The 19,454-nt window shown below is 39.9% G+C and overlaps 1 protein-coding gene across 1 annotated transcript in view; it reads right to left on the bottom strand.

The window, feature by feature from the left end:
* The window catches only part of F13A1 (coagulation factor XIII A chain), a 115,964-nt gene that overhangs the window by 58,890 nt on the left and 37,620 nt on the right, over positions 1-19,454 (bottom strand). The window contains exons 4-7 of the mRNA XM_042465725.1: positions 16,072-16,323; positions 13,445-13,563; positions 4,070-4,177; positions 88-262 (exon numbers count right to left, since the gene is read on the bottom strand). Of these exons, the coding sequence (XP_042321659.1) occupies positions 88-262; positions 4,070-4,177; positions 13,445-13,563; positions 16,072-16,323 (654 nt within the window). The remainder of the gene's footprint in view (positions 1-87; positions 263-4,069; positions 4,178-13,444; positions 13,564-16,071; positions 16,324-19,454) is intronic.

Consider the following 19,454-nt stretch of genomic DNA (forward strand, 5'->3'; position numbering starts at 1 on the left):
TTTGATTCAATCTAAAATGAAAGAATACTAAAATATTCTAAAATAACAGAATTCAGTTGTTTATTGCACATTGGATCTCACACTTACATGTGTTGAACACTCCAGCAAAGACCCAGCATTGTCCATATCGCACTGGTTCTCTAGAACTATGGTATTCCAGCAGGATGTCTACACTGCCAGTCCAAGCTGATGGTGCGACTCCATAATCATAAATATTGTCCCATGACCCAACGATCACACCTTCGTCATCTTTGGAATTAATCTAAAGGAAAAATACATTATAAAGGCACTGCTGATATTTATAATCATAAACACAGAATATATACGTACATATAAGAACTCAAGTTTCATCAACTGCCAGCAGAAATGTTAGCTTTATTGCTTCATCACTATCCCGCTGAAAGAAGGGGATATTTGCCTCTTAGTAACAGTAAAGAGCCTTGAAGGAAATGTTTACTGTACACACAGGATATACACTCAACATAAGTCTGCGATGGCTTTCATGTGAAACTGAACCAACGGATGAAACAAGATGGCAGATATTTCTTTTCATAACATAGTCTGAGAAAAAACAAATCAATATTAAAACATATGTCAAGTTCTGCTTAAAAGACTTATGAGTCCAAGACAGAAGGGTGTGTTATTTTTATGGTAAAACTTGAGATATGAAAACCCTAGAGTAAAAATTGTCACCAACAAAATATTTTGCTTAATTTTAGCCTAATTGGCTTCTGAAGGCCTATCAAAGCCTTCAGTGAATCCTAGGAACTTTAGTTCTGTGAGGAATATGTTAAACACTATATATAATAAATATATAATAAATATATAGTAACTTTAAAAGAAGGAATAAAATGTTGGTTTCTAAACTCAAGCTTGTTTAAACCACGGCTTGCTGTGACATTTGAATTTATGGATTGTTCCTGACTTGTTTTTCAGGTTCCTATCCTGAAACAGGAGAAAAAATGTGGGCTGTGGAGGTAGAACAGGCTAGAAACAGAAATCAAACTATGGTTTCCTTTCTTGTCTGGAGGATGATTTGTGGTTAAAGCAACAAACTATGGCTATCATACAACATGGTTTGGTGCCACATGTGGACAAAACCAATGTGTAAATGCCTGCTAGCAGCAGATAGTAATTCCATTTGTTAATCCAGAATTTAGATTACAGTACGAGACTCTAAAGTCCCAACAAGCATTAAGGCTTAGTTTTTTGTGGGTGTTTCGGGCTATGCAGCCATGTTCTAGAAGAGTTTCTTCCTGACGTTTCACCAGTATCTGTGGCTGGCATCTTCAGAGAAAGCATTAAGGCATTCCAATAGTGTGCTATATACCCAAAGTTTCAGTTCTTCATGGATTCCCCATCACATCAAAATGTTCACACAGTCCAGCCCCAAACTGCGTAATTAAAATGTCCTAGAGAGAAAATTTGGCCTATTTTTGCAACAAAACTTGAACATCTAACTTCGGGGACTTATTCCACTTTTACATCCTTGCAATTCCACTTGTTTTAGCATCGTTTCTCCAGAATAAGTGGTGTATTGGGGGGAGAGTAGGCCCACTGTGATTAGCCCGTCAAGAAAATAAGAAAGATTTTTCTTGTCTAAGTTTGCTCGAGGTAAGGCTGTATGAAGTAAGAGTTTTGCTGACTAATGACTAAATGGATCGCTATTAGGGAGCAATACATTTCCTCCCAGCAATTTGAAGCAAATCAGTGGAGGCTGGGTAGAAAAGTTCTGTTGCTCTGTACCTTCTAATTATGTTAACACCAAACTGCTACATTCTGGCCAAATAAATCACAGCTCTCATTGAAAAGCTTTTTGGCTGGATTAACTACTGGTTTCTAATTAGAAAATCGACTTCCTGTGAACCCTGGGCCTGAATGAGATGAAGCAGGAGACCCAAAGGAGTTTCAGGGTGTGACCCTTAGCTCTTGTCAAAAATATGCCACAACATAAAAAGGCACTTGATGTATCAGGCAGTAGAATTTATATTTACATGTTGCAGACAAGTAAAAAAAAGAAAACCCTACCCTATAGCTCTTCACTGGCAAACATAGGCTGAATCCTGACTGCAGAAATAACCTAGTTTGACACCATTTTAACTGTCATGGCTCAATGTTATGGAATTTGGGGCATTATAGTTTTGTGAAACATTTAGCCTTCTCTGTCAGAGAGCTCTGGCACCACAACAAAGTACAGTCCCCAGAATTCCACAGCACTGGCCCATGGCAATTAAAGGAGTGTCAAACTGGATTATTTTTGCAGTGTGGATGCAGCCATAGAGGACCAAAGAATGTCTGTAGAATGATACCTTATCCAGCCTTCACTACATAATTATTAAAAGATCTTCAGGTTAAAATATTAAATCCTCTACATTTTCCTTTATGATGTATTATAATAATGCTTAATATTTCTATAGCACTTCCAAGTACCTAAAGTGCTTCACATGCATAATTTAGTGGTATCTCTTAAAACAACCCTATAAACCAGATGTGGAGAAGTTTTTTTGGCCTGAGGGCTGAAATAATTCCAGGCAAGCAGGTCAGGGCCACATGCCAGTGACGGGCAGAACTATATCCCAAAGTGGAAAGCACTCACATATTCTTGCATCAAACATAAACAGTCTTTTATTTTTCAATCCAAGAAAAGAGGAGTAATTTTATAAACAAAAATATGCAGTATGAAGATTTTATATCAGATAATCTAAAGAGTTATGGAATCATTCCTGAGTGCATTGTAGACATATGCAAAACATATGTTTTTGGTGTTGTTAAAGTATATTGAACCAAGCTGCTAGTTCTTATCATTAGAACTATATGAGACTGCTACTGTCCAAATAATGAATTCTTTACAAAACAAATCACAGCCATGCACCCTTTCCCACCTCTACTCAGTTTTATAAAGCCTCCTTTCATGGCAACTTTTTAAAGCCTAGTTGCAGCAGGGAAAAGTATGATTTTTGAGCATAGGTTGCAGTTTGGGGGGGAAGGAAAGGTTGAATGCAGCAAAGCAAGACAGACGTTTTTGAAATAGCATATTTAATGTCATGGCTAGTATGGCCCAGAAAGAAGAAGCTTCAATATAGTTCATAGTGTTTTCAGGCTGGGTCCTTTCAAATGAGGCTGAGCTGACAGACTAGTTTGACATGGGCTATGTAAAATAGTTCTTGCTTTTAATTATTTTGCACCGCAGGCAGTTTCTATCAGAAAATACAACCACTGTGATCTGATGCATGGAGTCCTAATGTTGGGAAAGCTGGCATTGCACTGGGCAACCTTGACCAAATCAGCAGCAGTTGCTGGTGGCTCCCATATCAGTAGGATGATGAAAGCATTCTGGAATTTAGCCCAAACTTTGAAAAAGCTACCAGAGGTTTTCAATCTGGTCCCCTAGAAAGGTTCAGCAGCTTAGACAGGCTTAAACCCAGAAGAGATGCACTGCTCCACTCACATGGATGCCCCCACTCACCACTGCAAATTATTAGTTTCTCGGCCTTCATTCGGATGTGGGTAAAATTAGAAGTTTGGTACACTGCCTTGGATAGCTGTTGAAAGAATAAATGTTTTGTGGACTCTAAAGCACCTTGCATAAAGAGATAGCCCAATGTATTTTGTCCCTGAGGTGTTAAAAATAAGCTGAATATTTATCAGTCAGATCCTTTTCAATGGTCCTCCGAAATTTTTTGCCTGGGGGCAGCTCACCCTACTGAACTGTAGAACCAGGTCTAGTGCTTTATAACTGATACATAAACTTAGGTCCAAAACATACTGCAGAAATAATCCAGTTTGAGATTGCTTTAACTGTCCTGGCTCAATGCTAGGGAATTCTGGGAACTGCATTTTTGTGAGACATTTAGTCTTCTCTGTCAGAGAGCTCCAGTGCCACAATAAAGTACAATTCCCTAGCACTGAGGCAGTTAAAATAGTCTCAAACTAGATTATTTCTGCAGTGTGTTTTGAGCCTATATAAGAAAAAACACATTTAGCATACACCTAGGTGGAATAAACTTTGTAATATATGAGGGATATGTCAAGACACACATACTGTACCCAGGACATATTTATTGCCTACCACTGCAGCGCCCACACGGCTGATTTTCAGTGGATTCCCTCGGCCAGAGAGGTCCAGTTGTGCTCTGTCCATCAGGTAGAGGCAAGCATCCAAAACACCCTCTTCAAACTAAATAGAGGATGAAAAACAAGCAACAGAGAATGGATTCATTGTTCATTCTGGAGAGCAAACAAAAAGCGAGCGTTCTTTGCCTCAAAAGTGAAAACTGTAGCAATGTTTCAGCTCCATACAAGAAATACAGATAGTACTGTACAGTATATTAATTATCACCTTGTAGCATTAGTTGTGTCACTGTAGAAAACAAAACAGTCAGTTTTTAAATAAAATTTGTTTGCAATGACAATTTATACATCTTTGCACACTTCACAGAATAAAACAGGAATTTTGATTATACTTCAGGTTGGCTCTTAGATATTTTTGATTACAACTCCCATGATCTCTCAGCATGAATTATACCAGCTATAGCTGATGGGAGCTCTAGTCCAACAATAGCAGAAGGGCCACATGTTGTCCACGTACCTGCTGTGCTTAGAGAGGGATTGAAAATGGCTTGCTGTCTGTGATGAATACATTAATTCCTTTCTTCCAACTCTCATCTCCAGTGGCAATGATGTTACAAGTTTTTGTAGCACTACAAAAGCATGTCATAAGTGTCCACCACAGGTGACAGTAAGATGAATGTACCCACCATGTTCAGTGATGAGTCTTTCACACCACCAAATTTTGGAAAGATTTATTTGTGGAAAGGCTATTAGTTGCTTCCATGTCAGAGACGCAGCAAATCTGTTCTGGGTTTTAGTCCAGACTTTAAAGGAGTTATCCAGAATGCAAAATCCTATCCCCCAAATAAGTCCATGGCCTTGGATGGTTCTTTTAAAAACTGGATTAGGCTAGGGCTAGACCCCTGAGGGATTCACCATCTTTCATACATTGGAGCCACCAGACTACGGTGTGTGTCTGCACTAAGGCATCATGCTAAAACCACAGGCCTGGTAGAGATGGGCGGGAAGTGCCATAACCAGGCTGAAACTAAGATTTGGGAGCGTGCAGCAACCACACACTCCCAAACCCTAGCGTGCGGCACCAGTGCCATCATGCTGGCCTCTGGTCTACATAGGGGCCGCCATGATGGCACAGCATCCGCACATCGCAGACAGCAAGTGGAGTCATAGCGGCACCCTTTCTTTTTTGTGGCACTGCAAAAAAGAAGCTGCTCTAGGAAGCTTCTTTTTGGCAGCATGTCAGTGCTGCATGGTGTGGCTGCTGCGGCACCGATGGAGGGAAAGACCGGCGGCATGGAGCCTCCTGTCTGTTGAGCCCCCATAGTTAGCATGATAAAAATGAGCTGCAGGGAATTTCTAGCATATTTGGTCCCTCTCCTCCTTCCACCCTCTTTCTATGGCCCAGCAGCAAGGCTGTTACAGACCAGATGAACACATACCGTTAAAATGCTAACATATGATTTAAAAAGGGCATGTAACCTGAGGGAAATGTATAGGTGGTAGAATATAGAGCCTAAGATTCATGACACTGTCTGCTCATTTTCTGTCTTGTAATAAAAGAAAAGGAAATGTTTGTTTAGATTTCAAGACTGGGAAGAATGCTAGATGTTCTTTTAAAGAATGTAAATAGAAACCAAAGAATGATCTCAGGTCACCCTGCAAGCTAGTACATTAGAGACACCTGACAATGGTTAACAGGGTGTATTATAAAACAAGGATGTACACTAGACTCTAGTATACCAAACAAAAAGGTAAGATCTAAACCTCTAATTAGCTAAGCAATGCCCAGCATGGATGTTAAGGGAGAATAAAAGAGCTAAGTCAGAACCACAAATTAGTTTGTTTAAGCATGCCTCCAATATAGTCTGTAACCCCTCTTCGATCCAATGGGAGAGGCGGGGAAATATAAATAAAATTTATTATTATTATTATTATTATTATTGTAAGAGAAGGCAACAGTGTGGCTTTCCTGAGGAAAGCCCTGACATGCCACCCAAAAATACTGATTCTGGCAAGGCTAGGAGAAACAGACTTACGTATGAATAATGCAGTTAAGATGTGCTTAAGATTGAACCCTTGAAGGTTTGTGTTACAAAATGTGTGTAAAATTTCTCAAACAAATGAGATTGTCATAGATAAGTGCAAAATGGCTAAGAATGTGATAAGGGACAAGATTGTGGATATATAAAAGCCTTTACATATACTTATATACATGTAAGTCTGTACTGTATAATCACTTAGCAGACCCTATGGAAAACTATGTGATTAGGGAGAAACTAATTATGATGATACAAGGAGAACATTACATGTTAGAAGGCTGATGTTCTTACATGTATTAGTTATTGCCAAGTCTGCTCAAGAGCTGAATACAAAGATTAAGGGGCTTGACAGGCCGCCCCTTTCCTAGCCAGATTGGGGTCCCGGCAACCTCAGGTGTGCATCATGAGGACACTATGCCCTGACTCTGCCTCCATGCCAGCCTTTCAGGCCGGTCTATATAGAGCCAAAGTCTCTATGAATGTCCTGATGAATATGATGTGATTTAACTGAAATGGAATAATGCCTTACTTATAAAGTTGTGGACTGTCTGTAACTAAGGACCTTATCGCACTCACAATTTTCAACGTTTTGGGGATGGAAGGAGGACAATCGTGTGCGCACGCGTCCTGCAAAAAACGGAGTTTATCGCACACAAAGACATCCTCCAAGAGGCCCCGTTCCGCCCCCCGGCGTGCACCCATTCACGTCCAGGCCTGACGGGCACCATTTTTTGCCGACGGAAGGTAATCTGTCAGGCAAAAATCACGCCCGTCAGGCCTGGATGTGAACGGGTGCGTGCCAGGGGGCAGAACGGGGCCTCTTGGAGGATGTCTTCGTGTGCGATAAACTCCGTTTTTTGCAGAACACGTGCGCACATGAGCGTCCTCCTTCCATCCTCAAAACGTTGAAAACTGTGAGTGCGATAAGGTCCTTAGTTGAAGTGTCCACACAATGCTATTTGAGTCTCCCTGAAGAGAATGCATATATTGTGTGTGTGTGTGTGTGTGTGTGTGTGTGTGTATCAATGAATACTTATAATAAATAGTTTAAGACAACCAAAACAGTCTGTTCATTCCTATGTAAATATCCTGGAATTCCAAGACTTGAAAATATTTAAGTGAAATGCTTGTTGATGTTAATCTGGTCTGTTTGGTTTAACCATTATCATAAATTGGGTGATCAAAGGTTGACAAAGGTGACTCCAAACAGAATCCAGAACTAATTGACAAGTGGCAAGGACCCTCGATCCTTCAGTTAAAGAGATATGGGTGGGGAACCATGCCTGTTTCAATGAGATATTTTAGTTCCATTTAAAGACAATTTAATGCATTAGCGCAATTCTAAACTATTGCTGATGTTAATCGTGACACAATTTTAACTGTCATGACTCCATCCTATGGAATCCTGGGGTTTGCAGTTTGCTGTGGTACCAGACCTCTCTGAAAAAGAAGGCTAAATATCTCACTAAACTCCAATTCCCAGAATTCCATATCATTGAGCCATGACAGTTAAAATGGTGTCAAACTATATTAATTCTGCAGTGTAAATGCAGCTCTGGAGGACCAAAGTTTGGGACTCACTGCACTAAACTATAGTTTGGTGAAATGTTTAAATGTGGAGTTCCTAACTATAAATATCCTTAGTCATTAATATTCTTCCTCTATGACATCCAAGACAGCTTATATCATTAATATAAACCACATATTTACAATAAAGTAAACATTAACAACTTTGTTCATCATTAAACTACAAACCCAGAAAATTGCAGTAGCAGCCATACAAGCTTTAAATAAAAATGTCAACAACCCAAAGCTCATTGCCATGTTGCCTGGCCGGGGGGGTCTGTCAGTTGTAATTCAAAAAAGTAATATTTCCACGTTTTACATTACACCTTCTCCAAAAAGCAACCAAAAGGAATGACTCTGGACCTTTTTAAATCTGTTACTCCTTCTGTGATGTAGGTACATGGTAGAATGGAACCCAATTTACAGATCACAGGCAACAGTAGAGTTCATGTAAGGAAAGATATATATTGGGGGAATGGTATGTAAAATAATTATTATAAAAATGTACCACCACAGGACCTTGTGCTTCAGGCTTGAGAGCGCTTCAGAAACACACAAGCAAACAAACAAAAACAAATATAAGTAACAAAAATAAATGGGAACATGTTCATTTAGGAACAACCTGGTGCATGAAAGGATAGGCCTGCTGCAGTGGAGATGGATGTAGGGTTGGTTGACAGAGTAGTCCAGATTGTGTAGGTCAGCTGCATATCAAACCCAGGCTAATTTAGAATCTAGTGAATATCTTGCATGTTTACAGATATTCAACAAATTCCAAGTAACGGTCAGTACATCTTAAGAGCACAATCCTAATGAGTGAAGATAGCCAAGCTCAGTTGCCGCTGGGCCAGATGAATCCAAACCCCTTACAACCAATGCTGGCAGTTATTTATGAGTGTACTTCCTGAGGCCTAACTTACTACCAGTATGCAGTATGTCTGGGACTGGTATAACCCAGCTCCCACCTACCCCCAACCACCACCAGAAAACAGTTCTGCTGGCACATCCCTGAAATCAACCAGAAGAAGGTTCTTCCAGCAGAAGGGTACTTCTGTTGTTAAAAGAGGCCTGTGCCTAATCCTTATCCCCTATTACCAGTGCATCTTTGTGTTAAATGAGATGAGACATTAGATACACCTTTCAAGTGCTGAAAAATGTCAATACCACATGATGGTCTTCAAATGCCGCATCTTATACTTTTCATGTTTTGCTTTGAGATTGGTCACTGGGAGTAAACAAGGGTTTGATTTACAGGTCTGCTTGCTGAAGCATGTATCCCCAAAGAAGCACGTATCCCCAAAGAAGCATCATTGTGAGAAGTAAAACATATTAACCCAGCATTCCCTTTTATGTAATCTGATACTTTGCATTAGGAAAGCACCCACCACCATTTTGAATTTAAATGATAGTTTTATCTACAATTGTCAAGTGCCATCACATGCTCCTGCACTGAGCTTGGGCATTAGAAATATATTGTATGGGACAACACTAGAGAGCCCTGTCTCAAATTAAATCTATTCCTTGTTCTCTTCTGTCACTCTGAAGAGAGTTAGTTTGTCAACTGTCACAGTCCCTGCTGATTAATGGTGGGCTTGTGTCTAGCAAGTCTTGTAAAGAGAGATGAGCAACAGCAAGTAGCCTGAAAATGCCTTCTTTGAAAATGAACTCTAATAAAGGACTTAGAATTCTGGGATCCAATGGCAACAAGGACAGGAATAAATAGGGGGCAGAAGTGCCTAAATAGAGCAGAATTCATTATGAAAGAGCCTGCCCTGTGGTACAGTCCAATTTGTTCAGAAGAAATTGCATGGCAACCAAAAATGGTACTTTGAAAACAATTGCAAAGACAGTGGCAAAGGCACATGAATTCAATTATGACCCTCTCTAAGGGTGGTAAACAAATGAGACAATTATATTTCTATTGCAAAGCTGGACCATAACAATATTCAAAGCTTTTCATGGTGGATTCAAGTTTGTGTCTGTTTCTTTAAAATTGCTAACTGGTCCAAAATAGCAACAATCAAGCTGATCATGTCACAGATTAGTTAACATACCAACATGATGCTGAACTATTTAATGCAATTGCATCCAGACCGGACATGGTGCATTTATCATCATTCATCTCCTTGGCTCTGTTATCTATAATTGCATTACTTTTTCCCTATCTTTTGGAGCTGAACAGAAGCTCATTACTAAATAATGAGGTATAATCCTATAATGTGAACCTGAGTTCATAGTCGAGATCATCACCTCTCCAAAGGAGATGCTTCTAGAAGCAATGAGATCTTTAAAAAAATGAATGTTTATTCAAGGGATTGGCCAGCAAATCTTTACTGGTGTATTTGTATATACAATCATGGGCTGAAAAAAGGTTATTGGAAACGACTCTTTCAAAAAGATGGTCTATATTAAGTCCAGTAGAAGTTACCTCAATTACCCTTTGCAGCAAAAGCAATTGGACCCACACAAAGCTTTAAACAGGTACTTTTTTGGACAAAAGGTTGCAAAGTCCTTCAAATAATATAACCAGTGACCACAGTGGCTGAGGTTTCTGAGCGCTGCAATTCAAAAATTAACTTTTCCAAGTTATGATCTCACAGAACTTTAAAAGGTAACAGGCTTTTCATAGTAAAGGATCTCCTGCATCAGTACATCGCGCTGTACTTGTGGCTTAGAATACATTAATCTTGTTGCACTAACAGCTTAGTTTTGATCACTCATTCCAGGGACGTAGCCAAGGGGGGGGGGGTTCTTGGGGTCCGGACCCCCCTTCCATTAGAAAAATGAATGGTGTGTGCTGCTGCACCGCCGCACTCAAGCCCCATTATAATGGTGGCACTTAGTCTGCCCCCCCTTCCTAAAAACCTAGCTATGTCCCTGCTCATTCATAAACTTATTCCTGTTATATTTATTATGAAGACACTTTTAAGAAGAATTGGACCATAAAACAATGTCTAGATTGTTTGTGATGGCCTTGAGGTGTGTTTAGACCAAAAGTATCATAATCCTTCAAGAACTCTGACATGAGTACTTGCATTTGCAAAAGCTATCATATGTCTAAAATATACATTTTAGCTAGTTAAATGCCCAATGTGTGCAGATTAAATGCCTGTTGACTGATCCCCTTGTTAAAGGATGCAGTGGTCCTGCAGTTAGGAATAGTGAAGCAGCTTGGATTATACTTGTGGTGTAGCAATATCTACCATGCACTACAGTTCCCTCTGAATCTCCTAAAGTAACCTACTGCACATCCCCTAAACCAGCATCCTGCTCATAGATGCACTGGAGGATGCTACCTCATCACTACAGCTAAAATAAGGCTGTAGCCAAAAGGCCCATTTCTGGCATCATCCTGTTCAGACAAAACATAGCCCAAACCCAAATTTTGGTGCAGACAGTCCAGATGATATCTGGCGTGCTCCACACTGGAACTGGGGTATAACAACATTAACATGGAGCTTAAAAACCTTACCTGTTGTTTCAGAGCCCCCAATTTCTATTCTGTGGCAGTTGTCTGCACTGGTGTCCCAGTGGGCACATCTGCCAGCATCATGTGACCATCACTGGGCACCTCATTCTGACCTCAGAAGTAAGTGACCCACAGCAGCGGCAAATGTGCCAGGTGGCCCAATGGGACACTTGTGTAGACAACTGCCATGGCTCAGAACAGAGGGTGAGGTAATGGGGGCAGGCTGGCCCTGGACTATCCTGGCCAGTGCAGACAAACCCTCAGTTACCAACCTGGACAGGTTCTGTCCTTGGCATGTGAGTCCCATTTTGCTTTTTTACCTCAAGCTGCAAATTATAGGGGGTCTTCTCTATGAGTTAGTGATAACTTAAGCACTATTAGCCCTATTTCAAATCTTTCCTTTGAATAAACTTGATGAAATGTGGCTAAACAATTACATGATAGCTAAATAATGACATCCTTTCTTAGGCCATGACAGGCATACCTCTGGCCAGGACTAAATGGTTTTCCAGCTTTGGCAATTTTTATAAATGATCTGGATCTGATATATGACAGTCAAATTTTCCAGCACAATACTTTGGAGGCATTTTGGTGTCTTTTTAATATAGTGGTTCAGTTAATTTTGTTAACTTGGTTTTACCAGGTTGCAGGGATGTAATATCTAACTGTCAAGTGGTTCATTTTCTCTTAAAATGAACTCTTGGTCATCATTGGCAATGACCACTCAGCTCTCTGGCTGTGGATGTATGATGTTCCACAAGGCTTGGATTTATTCTTTTATCATTTATGCTGCTTAACATCTATAATCTAAAGGAAGCTCTTGACAGAAATCATCCAGAGCTTTGTTGATGGGTATCATAAATAAGCCAATACTGTTTCCCTTGAGTTCTATATTTTACTCACTAAGCATTTAAGACCAGCTTTCTCACTTCTTGAGGCTATAGTTTTCTCTGTTCTTGAAACTAACACTGAATGGATGAGCTTAAACAAGCTGAAATTGAATCTAGACAAAATGGAGGTACTGCTGATACAAAACTCTAGCACTGAAGAGGAGCTCATCTTTCTTTTGACAAATGGGTTAATAAAATCCCTATCTTATCAAGAAATGCATCTGGAATCACTTTGCTGCTGGATAGAAAGCTACAAGCACTTGCCAAGCACACTGTTTATGAAGCTATGTTGATCCATGGCCAAGATTCCCCACTGGGAGAAGTATGTGTCTACTGCAACTACATCTCCTGTTGCTACTTCCCTCAACTCTTCTTGAAAACCATGTGGCAATGGCAATGTCTAGGTTGTGAGAGAATCAGTGGAGCTTTGTCCAACTATTCTTTAGCAGGAAATGCTGTGACAGGCATCAGCAGAGATGTCCAGGGTCCCTTGGACATCCCTGCAGGTAACATCCTTGTAACAGGTCCATCTAAAAGAAAATAGTGGAACATTTTGCTGCTGATCCTTAAAAAACTATAGCCTAGTTTGAGATCGTTTTAACTGCCCTGGCTCAGTGCTAGGCTAGGGAATTCTGGGAATTCTAGTTTGTCGTGGCACCAGAACTCTCTGACAGAGAAGGCTAAATGTCTCACAAAACTACAGCTCCCAGAATTCCCTGGCATGGACCCAGGGCAATTATTATTATTATTTAAATTAAAGCTGTTTCAAAGTAGATTATTTCTGCACTGTGTTTTGGCCCTCTGACAACCTGGAAATGACCGTGTTGGGGGAGCTGCATGGATTACACAGTGGGTTTGGGGTCATTGCATGGTCTGAACAGAATTCTGATGTACACAAAGACTAAAAATGTGAGTTGTGATGTCATCAATCAGGCTCATAATATTACTTGATCTACCAAATTTCTAGTATTTCAGAGAATGAAACACTGAATATCGTTCATACCCAGATCTCTTACATTTGCTGTGTTTTCATTCACTTGGTAACATTGCCTTCTTTGGAGACCTAAACCTTATTTCTGGATACTCAACTGAAGTCACTGCAATTCTAGACATTTGGGACTGAAGGAAAAATTAACTGGGATGGGGAAGAATTATTAATGGGGGGGGGAGTGGGATCATTGAGTCCCTTATATTTTGCATAATGAATTCACAGGACAGTTCCAGATCAACTATGCTAAGAATTTCAACGAGCACCCACTCTTTAAAATTCTTTATAACTAAAGCACAAGAAAAAAAGATGTCAAGATTGCCTCACAATGCTTTAGTATATTTGTTTGCTACTACAGAAGCCCTCAGAATTGCATAATTAAGCAGCACAACGTTTACTCACTCCATTCAAAAGGACTCACCTGACCATAATTCCAGCTCCTGGATCTTATATTTTCAGGGTCTCCATAGAAAATAACCCCAAGGTCATTCAGGACATATTCTTGTCTTTCTCTTTCATCATCCAGAAACACGGGGTCCTCTGTATCAGAATTTTGTTAATTAAAGTGTGTTAATGCATACATAATACTTATAAAAGATGCCAGGATTTCAGAAAGCTAGATGATAAGACAATAAGGCAAAGTCTGTCTTTTTTTCATCTAGCATATGAAAAGGATATCCATTTTTCCCACACACAATACCCTGTAACTAGAAACCAGGCATATTTCAAATTTTAAAAAAAGGTGGTGGGGGGGGTGGCAACTTCCAACTATTTTGAAGAAGATCTATAAAGCATGATTAAAATGTCATCTCTTATCAAGCATTTTATGATTCTGCATTGCTAGGTTGAAACGTCTGAGTGTCATGATGCAATTAGGCAGCCGTGTAACAGATCAAAGATAGATTTCAGAACTTCTTAAGCATCATGGAGAGCAACTTAGTGTCAAAGCATTTAAAGGTAAAACCTGTGCTGGGCTTCAAAAACTTTTTATAACTATTTAGATCAGAAGTAATATAAAGACGAGATAATTCTGTTGAAAGAATATACATACTGAGTGTTAGGCTTGAGAAGCAGGGAGTCAAGTTTAGTTTATGTTCCTGGTTTAAAGGGGGATTGTGTTTAAAGTTTGTTGCTTTAGTTTTATGTAAGGGGATAGTGTAGGTTGGATGAGGAGTGGGTACTATGTAATTTGATATAGTTTAGAATAGGTTTTCAATTTAGTGAAGGATTGTGTTATGTGTGTTATATGTGTATCTGAGTCATATTTCTTTTTCATTTGTATTTTTTGTTGTAAAAGTTAACTATTTTTTTAACTGAGAAAAAAACTGTTTAAGGGCACCATGGCCATTTATTTATGTAAGGTAAACTTCTAACAAGCTATTCAAATGATGTGATTATTAAGGATGGATTCTCAAAGGATGAACAGATATGCTTTGTGAGATGTGGTTCTTTTTTTGGCTATTACTAGGCCAGATGTGGGGAACCTGTGGCCTGTTAAATGTTGTTGAACTCCAACTCCCATCAGCCTGGAGAGCATGGCCAATGGGCAAGAATTCGGAGAGTTCCTGCCCAACAAACAGTATCCAGAGTAAACCAGGCTCCCCATCATTATTTTGAAACACAAATAAGGGTGCATGTCAGGAGTGGAATTGTGGGCCACATTAAGTCCCCCAGGGTATGTGAAGGATTTTCACCATGTTTTGGCCCCTGGGCCATTTTAGGCCCAGGAATGACCTTTTTCTAAAGCAGCAAGTGGCTGCCAGTCACCTCCTGTTCCAAAAAAGAGGAGGAACTCTCCTGGGTGTAAAATGGCCTGCAGAAACCCCAAAACATTGCAGAACTGATCCCACATACCTAGAAGGCATGGAGGATGTTGTTTTTGTTTTTGTGAGGAGTTTGATGATAGAGGGATCAGCCTTCCAAGTCTGCACGGGGGGGGGGGGGGGTAATGTTGTCCCCTAGTCTTCCACAATTGCCCTGTTTTATATCTACACTATCATTTATTTCCAATGGGAAACTGAAGTGAGTTATCCCCCATCATCCCAGAAGATTATTCTGATGATCTTTGATTTTGCTTGCAAATAACAGCAGCGGAACAGTCACGAAAAAGAGGCTGAGCATTCATTTTTTACTCATGCATCAGCCTGGTGACCAGGATGGCTCCAGTTTCTTCTTTGAATGAGAATCATTCCTGTGCCAGCCCTAGACATTTTCTTTAAAAACTGTACTCTTTCTTTTATTCCATTTCAGCTAGATGAGAACAAACAAAGCTTCAGATATCTAGACACCAATGCACAGAGTTTGAGTAACAAACAAGATGACCTTAAAGTCCTAGTGCAGGAAGGCAAATATGACTTCATAGACATAATGGTGACCTGGTGGGATGATTCCCATGATTACATTAATAAATTGAAGGGTATAACCTATTCAAAAAGAATAACTAATTATGGAAAATGTACTGTGTTCAGTCCTGGGAACCCCATTTTAAGAATGATATAGACAAATTGGAGCAGGTTCAAAGAAGGACAACAAGAACTGGCTTCATCATCAGGTAAAGATATTAAAAATCATATAGGAGAAAACAAATCTCCTGTATGATTTTTAACATCTTTGCCTGATGAAGAAGCCAGTGGAGCTTTGAAAGCTTGCAACATGTATTTTGTGCATTCTGACTGCCCAATAAAGTTATTACTGTTTTGTAGATTTTGGGTGTTATTGTATCAGAACATAGCTAAGTTATGATTTTGAACACAGCTCCCAGAATTCCCCATCCAGTATGGCCGCTGAGAGTCCAAAAAGTAACTTTCCCCAGTTCTGAAGTCCATAAGGATTGTTGTTCAAATAAGTAACTTTTCCAGGGTCTGCCAACCAGAGAGTACTGGCCACAGCCCAGCCAGGATAATGAATACATATCTGGTATGCAGAACAATAAATAATTTGGGTTTCCAATGTCATTGCATATTTTATAATGTAATGCCTATTCTAGTCACATGGTTCTCATCACCACCCTCAAAAGTAAGAGATCTACATGCTGCACATGTGCCTTACCAGTGCACCAGGGGTTGAATAGTATGTAGGTATCCGTGGCTGGGTTTCGTCTCGTCCTGAGAATGCCAATTGGAGTCAAGACTGCAATGTACATGCGGAACTTTCCCACGACGCAGTTTGCAGCTGGCATGATATTTAGGGCTACTGAGTGCCCACCACTGTGAGTGATCTTTGCACCCCACTGCCCACTTTGCAGCTCTTGAACCAAAGGGACTTGGATGTATGTGCCTTTGTTTTGCTGTGGGTATCGCCCTGCAAATAAATAAATAAATAAATAAGAACAGAAAAGGGGCAATTGATCTATGCATGAGGGCAGGAGGTGAATAATTGTATTTTGTTGGGTGAGTCTTGGGCAAGTCACACTCTGTCAGACTCAGGGGCAGGCAATAGCAAACCCCTTCTAAACAAATCTGACCAAGAAAACTCCATGATAGGGTTGCCTTAGGGTTGCCATAAGTCAGGAATGACTTGAAACTACACGACAACAACAAGCTGGCATAAGGCACCTTCCTGTGGTCCTATTAGCCCAGTTTTGTCCCAGTAAGAATAACCTAGACAGTATAAATCCTAGAAAGGTGCAATAAAGGATTGAGTTATTTCACTTTTTTTAGCAAAAGATACTCCTGCAGAATCATATCTGCAGAACCCAAACCTTGTCAGTGATAATTGTATCAGGAGCTTAAATTTGTCACCAATAAAATCTTGGGTTGGCCATGCCATTCCATCTTACATTTTAGTTTCTAAAGCTCAGGTGATGTAGTGCAGGAAACTGTCCAAGTAACCTAGAATATTTGGGCCACATGGCAGAAAGGAGACTTTCAAAAGAAAAGAAAAGGCAAATCAATAGGACATTTGGAAAGATACAATAAAAGGACATTTCAGAAGGGTGCTTCAAAGGGAATAAAGTGTAGAGCGATACACTAAAGAGGCAACCAAGATGAGAGGCTGGTGGCTGCTAACAATTGGATCTGCGAGCTGAATGCAGAATCGTTCTTTGAACTGTGGCTAGGCTTGACCTTTCCTCTTGCTACAGCAGGTGCTGAGTTTCAGCTCTGATACAGCAGAACAGCAAACCAAGCCCAGAAGAAAAGCCAAGAACGAAAGAAACTGAAATGCCAAAAGATTTTTGAAAATCAATTTGCTGAACATGACTATTTGAAATATCACCCGTCCCTATTTTGGGAGAGGGGTGAAGGATGTATTTAGAATCTCTTCTAAGCTTTGCCTATGGAGCCACTTTTGACACTGCTGATTTATTAATGCCTACACAGGCGACACATGAAAATTCTGGCACAGATGATAGACACTCTTCATAGGTACAGCTCCCATTCTCCTGACTAGTTTCCCTCAGAAAGGCACCCAGTATTTTCAGAATAGCAAATCCCCAAATTCACAGCAATATTTTTCTCTTCCCTCTTCCTCTTAATGATGATGATGATGATGATTATTATTATTATTATTGTGCTTTATTTATATAGTGCTGTAGATTTACACAGCGCTGTACACACAAACAATTTAAATGATAATGTAAGGGTTAATCCTTCCAGTAATGAAATATTTCTTTAAATTATTTGTGGAGCTTTTTCTCACAAATTGCATTTGGGTTTGTTTGTTTTTTTAATGAGCATATATTACAAAAAGGAAAGGAAAACCTTAAAGAACCCAAATGATTAGAAACCCAGTATCCTTAAAATGATATGAGAGAGAGAGAGAGAGAGAGAGAGAGAGAGAGAGCTGTACAGCTATTACATACTATTATTATGTGGTGCAATTGGGTGTGTGTTAGCATGTGTGTTTCATTTTGCTTGCTTGCCTATTTATGGGACACTTCAAGAAGAACAAAAGACAGTTTGAGCTGTCTGGGATTTGGGGAGCATATGGCATATATGGATACACACACACACCATACATCTATACCTTACTATTATTGTGCGGTGTAATTGTGTGTTTGCATTTGTGTTACTTTTACTTGCTTGCATATTTTGGGAGCATATACATGAGTATATACAGTAAGTTATTTTTGGTTGCAATTTTAGGTCAATTCCCTGTATTTTGGGGGCTGATGCTGCCTGCTGTATTTGTCCTCCCCAAAACTACTACAGTTAGGTCTGTTGTATTACCAACAAATTTTTCCTCTAATGTTCAACCCAGATTTGCTTTCCTATGACTTAAACCCCTTAGGCCCAGGCCTGACCTCTGAAGCAGCAGAAAATAAAGTCTGCCCACATTTCTATGGAAGAAGCCTTCAGGCATCTGAAGAGTGTCATCATATCCACACCTCTCTTCTTTTATCCAGGCTAAATATACCCACTTCTTTCAGACTTTCCTGCTAGAACTTATTTTCCAAAGCCTGGATCATCTTTGAGGCACATCTGTAAATCTTTTCCAATTTGTTTATTTTAAGACTGAAAAATGTGTAGTCTTCCAAAGTTTGCTAGACTGCAGTTCTCAGAAGCCCCTAGCCTGAACATCTAATGATGAGAGTTTATGGGAGCTTCAGTCCAACAACAGCAGGAGGGCCACATTTTGCCTGTTACTAGTCTATATACTGAAGAGCCAGTAAGGCGTAGTAGTTTGAGTGTTAGACTACAACTGGAGACCAGAATTCAATTTCAAGCTTGGCCATGAAACCCACTGGATGACCATGGGCAAGACACATGCTCTCGGCCTCAAGGGAAGGCAATAGCAAACCCGCCTTGAAGAAATCTTGCCAAAAAAATCCCATGATAAGTTCATTTTAGGGTTGCCATAAGATAGAAACAACTTGAAGGCACACAAAAACAACAACAGCAACAACAACAAAGCCCATATACTGTATATACTCATATATAAATCTAGAAATTTAAGTAAAAAAATTGCCCCAAAAAACTTAGTCGACTTATCTACTCTTATTTTTAAAAAAAACAGGAACTACCCCCTGGTGAAATGTAAGAATGTTGTCTGTCCTGGAAGCACTAACTTCCCTCTGTTCTCTTATCCATCCAGTCTTTAGTGTGAGCACCAGCAGTTATGTCTGGTGGAATTCTGTAAGTTCTTTGGCATTGTTTTCCTTTGCTTCATCCTTCAGATCCTTTGTTACATGCTCCTAAGTTTTACCCTCAACTTATCACAGGTCATATCAAAATCCATACATTTGGCCCCAAAACTTGCCCTCAGCTTATACATGAGGTTGACTTATAGTCGACTATATACAGTACTTCTCAAATTGTGGCACCCAAAACTGGACATAGCTTAAGGTGGCATGTAGTCACTCCAGCCAAGCTTGAATTAACTAATTTCCATGTTTTAGTTATAGAAGCAGGCATTATTCTGAAATGTAGGTGAAGACAGGATGGTGGAAACAGCACTTCCTGCACAGTATACACAAATTCATTTCTTATGTG

This window comes from Sceloporus undulatus, chromosome 4 (genome assembly GCF_019175285.1).
Source record: "Sceloporus undulatus isolate JIND9_A2432 ecotype Alabama chromosome 4, SceUnd_v1.1, whole genome shotgun sequence".
Classification (NCBI taxonomy): Eukaryota; Metazoa; Chordata; class Lepidosauria; order Squamata; family Phrynosomatidae; genus Sceloporus; species Sceloporus undulatus.